The sequence below is a fragment of the Megalops cyprinoides genome, chromosome 2, assembly GCF_013368585.1.
Source record: "Megalops cyprinoides isolate fMegCyp1 chromosome 2, fMegCyp1.pri, whole genome shotgun sequence".
Taxonomy (NCBI): Eukaryota; Metazoa; Chordata; class Actinopteri; order Elopiformes; family Megalopidae; genus Megalops; species Megalops cyprinoides.
Window position 1 is genome coordinate 11,711,790 of NC_050584.1, and position 4,918 is coordinate 11,716,707.

Sequence of the window (4,918 nt, forward strand, 5' to 3'; positions counted from 1 at the left end):
GGAGTTTGCAACAGTGGAACACAATCGGCTCTTCTCCTAGCCTAATGTGACACAGTTGGGAATTCCACACATGGATAATAAAGTCATAAAGAATATACTAAACAAAAAAGTGCCACACTATTTAAAGGAACCTCAGATGGTAAATACCTTTTTGCAGGGAAATTTTCCAGCTTTTCCCAGTGGGTCCTGGGTTTGTGGGTTTTCAACTCCCTCAGTAGAACATTCAGCACTTTGTGATAATTCACTCATGCAAATTCCCTCTAAAAATAAAATTTGATTGATACACAGTACACTTGAAAGGCATTTATGTGAAGTGTTAACCTTGCATCTGATAAATTTGGGGCCGTTCTTTTGAAAACGCAACCGATGACGGTCTGCCTAAATCTGTGTTGCATTAGTTTTTTTTGATAAGAGGAATTGGGCTTCTGGCGTGTTGCGTTACATGGTGTGGCCAGAGCGTCTGTGTTAGCGTGCACTGACGCAGACACTACGGGTAGGGGGGCTCTGTGGACATAGGCTAGGCACGTGCCAGTTGGACAAATGGACAGCAGAGGGCTGTAAGGGTTATTAGCTGAACAGATTTTCTGAATGTTTAAAATGTCGCACCCGACTGTGAAAAATCAATAAATCAGTCAGTACTTGTACACTGAGCTGTCAGAGACAAGAGAGAGAGAAAAGGAAACCTACTGCTAAATCTTTTATTACGGCTGTAATATTTCTGAGGGAAGTGAACTGTTGTAAATTCATATTATTAATCAAACTACACAAAGCAGCTCGAAAGGGTTTTGCTGAAATAAAACCTGAAGTGGCACACATGGGCAAACATACACCTACATGAATCCCCAGTTTCACTTTCCAGTCACTGTCAATACTGCGTCCTTATACACAGAAACATGAAACATCACCGAAGGAAGCCTTACAATGCCACCAGAATTATTTTTACCCACAAAACATTGTGGCATGCTGCCATGCCCCAAATGATGAACTGATCATAAACAGACTGGTAATGAACACATACACACTCTGCAAAGATTCGCACACACATCTGCCTACAGCCGCATATTGATCTACTCCCCATCATTACATTGTTGTCTTAACCATTATCATTCATTTTATAGGACTGCTCATTGTTGTTCATTTATTTGTTTTTCAATGAACACCATGTGCAGCACTTTGAGATTATATGTTCTTCATAAATAAATCATTATTATTATTATTATTATGTACTTTTCAATTCTACTCTTCTTTTTGCATGACAAAATTTCAGTGTCCAACCAAAATAATACAAACTTTATTATAATAATACTTATTAGTATCAGTACAGTTGCTATTATTACTAGTTACATTTAACATGCCCTAAATTATGCAGAAAATTTCACTGTCCTAAACACTCATTTTATTCGATAAGGGCCTTCTTCAACCAGGTGTGAGAGTCACCTTTGACCAAACATACATCCAAGTGAAACATAAAATAATTAAATAACAGTTAATTTTTTGAAGTACATGGATGCTAACATTTAAATACCAATATTAAACACATTTATTTGGTATTTAATTTAGAGGAAGAGAGTTTCAGTCCTAGGCGTATTTATAACATTACAAACCAAAATGTAATTTTGGCTTCTATTACTACGGATTTATACTGGTCACACTTTCATGCGATCATAGTAGAAACACCAGGACAACAAAAATGCGTAGAGGAGGTGAGGAGGAACCCTTGGCAATGAACACAACAAGTCAGTTCATCAGACCCTGACAGTCTAATAAACTCACGACTGAGTGACACATTACACACATTCACACGGAGCATTTAAATCCACCGGAGAGGGACAGAGCGATTCACTCAGTGGTCTCGGCGGTACCATTTGACCAACACAGTACCTACGTTCAACACGAACAGAGGAGCACTGGAAACACACTGGAAACATACCCTTTGTACTTTGCACTACTAGCGCAGTAAGCCGGACAGTTTCCAACAACACAGTGAGCCAGTCGAGCGACAAGAGCCAGGGGCACGCGGGAGGTAAACAGATATTGGCTACCTGATCTTTCAGGGTAGCAAACAGATAGACAGACAAGGTAGTTGATTCCAAGGACTCCAGACTGTTGGAAGAACAGTGGTATAGAGAAGCAGGCAACCCTACAGACTCTCATCGGCCAGGGCAAAATGGTTCGTGCCGAGCTGCAGCTGGAGGTGCCCATGTGCGTGTCTTTGCCCATCGAGATCCTGAGCCCAGAGCAGGCTTTCCCTTTCTTGGACACCACGCTGGCCGACCTGGGCATTGAACAGTAAGCCTACCATACGATGAGTGTTTATAGCTACATTCTGACTGATATGGTACTTTGGGCAAGGATTCCTTTCTTCAGTTCTGTGTTTTTCATGAATTTCAGTGCCCACTGAACGTGTGATGTGTAGGAGTAGAAACAAGTAATACTTTCATTTAAGATACCGTTCCTTTCTCAAAGTTAAGGACAAAGTGTACGGATTATAGAGCTTGTGTGTGAGGTAGGTGATAGTTTAAAACACTCATTCAGCATGTCTGTCTGTATGTCTTAACAAAGGATGCATGTGCCAAAATTTGCGAGTAGGTTGGTGGAGAGTGCACACTCCCCACCCTTGCGTTATGCATGGTGTAATATCACCACAGTCAGTGCTGTGTGAAATGAGACTTTGTGTGTGTCAATGTCTGTGTGTGTGTTAATGTGCAGTACTGTAGAACCACTATATTTCCATCCACTGTGGTGTACTGTGTGGGTGCAGAGACTACGATCATCCAGGGGGATCAGTAGACTGTGTGTTGTGTTGTCTGCATGCAGTTCAGCGGTGAAGGAGCGGGTAGTATGGGTGGACACCAAACGCACCCGGGTCCGGAACAAGTCGGGCAAGCTCAAGGAGAAGGAGGTCATTGTTTTAGAGGTACGGGTCAAGGCCCAGCAACCTGGGGAACCTGAGACCCAGGAGGTTCTGTACAGCACTGAGACCCACACTGACCGCTCCTACTGCTGCAGCTCTGTGGCTGTCCTGCCCTGGAAACACACACACCCAGGTAAGGGTATAGCCCCTATCTGCACTGGCTACTGGACAAGCTTACTCCACGCTGGCTAACCCACTAAGAATAAACCCACTCTGTGCTGGCTAACCCACAGGAATAATCTCACTCTGTCACTCTGGCTATTTCACTCAAACTCATTATGGCTGTTATCACTCTGTACTAGCTATTCATCTGAGATACATTCACTGTACTGGCTGTCTAGTATCTGGCTATCGTAACTGGGTCTACAAAGTCAATGCTGGTTATCTCATTTACTAGTTTACGCATTCTGATATTTAGACCAATATTTATAGTAAAATTCCGGCATCTTTTGAGACTAAAGCCCCTAGATTCCCTCTAGAGACATGAGAAGCTGAGACGGGCTGACTGTCGCATTCTCCGAGCCAAGTATCCTGACGAAATATCCCACAACTTCAAATTCTCATAACACTGCATCACTTTGTCACCTCAGCGTGCAATTCCTCCATGTCCGTAATAGAAATTACATCACGTTAATCCATCATCAATTGTCTGTCAGTTACCTCGCACATTACCTCTTTCAAAAAATGTGTTACTGTAGTGCATGTACCACCTCTCTGTGCATTGCTTAGTATTTACATCAGTTTCTGTATTTATATCTTTCACGCTCTCTCTCTCCCCTCCAGAGATTGATTCCCAGCCAGTGGAGATAACTGTTGCCTTGGACACAGAGGTACAGCCGAAATGGCAGAAAACTGAGGAGAAGCTTGACGTTTGAAGAGTGAGGAAACGCGAAACTGGACCATAATTCAGTTTCAATACTGTAATCTATCCAAGCAAAAGTGTAGCCTTAGACTGACATTTTTAAACCTTTTTAGAGAAAAGGCCAAGCATCATTCATATGCATGTTCTGATGTAGCACACTTCTCCAGTTTTTGTGGTTTCTGTGTTGTACTTGTGCAACAGCCATAAATTATGTTTTGTTTTGTTTTGCTTTGAGGTATTTTGCATTCAGAGTGAGGACCTTCTGCATTTTTGCTTAAATTCATGAAAGTGAGGGTAGATTTTAAGGCCGGCTGTACAGCAGTTTGAACCACTGGAGGATGAATACGGTGAAACCCCTGTGTATGGGACATATGTAGCACATACATACGCTACATAATGGTTTTTTATCTTAATGCATTCGTACTCTATGTCCACAAGCTAAAAGAAGTGGATCACGATGACAACATTTTACTTTTAACTCTTCGCTAAAGCTTGTAGAATTCAGGGCAGTTGTTGTAATGACTCCGGCGTTTCTCTGTGTCTAAGCATCCAATGGAATGTTCTCAGAACATTACTTTCAGCAGAAAATGTATTCTTCAGCATACAGGGATCCCAGCATACCCACCTGGACCTTTATGCTGATATGTAAATGGAGAAAGCGATTTGTATATTTCATGTCTAATGAAACAACACAGCCTAAGCAGTCCTAAGGCTAACAATGAAGCTCTGCTGTGATGTAGATGTGTGCAAATGTAATAAACAGTCATGCTGTTCTTTGTATCTATAGCTTCCATTTCCTTCAAATTGGTCCAGTGTATATGTGTCCCAACGCACACATCTTCCATAACTGACTGAGGCTAGATGTGAGCTCTGCAACTTCCATAACTCTAGCTGGCCATCTTCCATAACTGACTGAGGCTAGATGTGAGCTCTGCAACTTCCATAACTCTAGCTGGCCATCTTCCATAACTGACTGACGCTAGATATGAGATCAGTCAAGGACAGAGAGTGCAATGCAAGAGAGGGTAAACGAGACTTTGAAGACAGGACAAACAGAAATGATCCCTGGACTTGAAGAATATACTTTACACAAATAAAAAGAAGGGAACCATAGTGGTGTTTTGGAGGATACAGTAGGTGCT

At 42.0% G+C, this 4,918-nt stretch overlaps 1 protein-coding gene across 1 annotated transcript; it reads left to right on the forward strand.

Annotated features, from left to right (window-relative positions):
- Positions 1–1,976: 1,976 nt before the first annotated feature.
- Positions 1,977–4,466, forward strand: si:ch211-196f5.2 (uncharacterized protein LOC556372 homolog). The gene is made up of 3 exons (XM_036522780.1): positions 1,977–2,289; positions 2,818–3,047; positions 3,698–4,466. The coding sequence occupies exons 1-3, from the start codon at positions 2,168–2,170 to the stop codon at positions 3,787–3,789; spliced, it is 444 nt and encodes a 147-aa protein (XP_036378673.1). The 5' UTR covers positions 1,977–2,167; the 3' UTR covers positions 3,790–4,466.
- Positions 4,467–4,918: the final 452 nt, after the last annotated feature.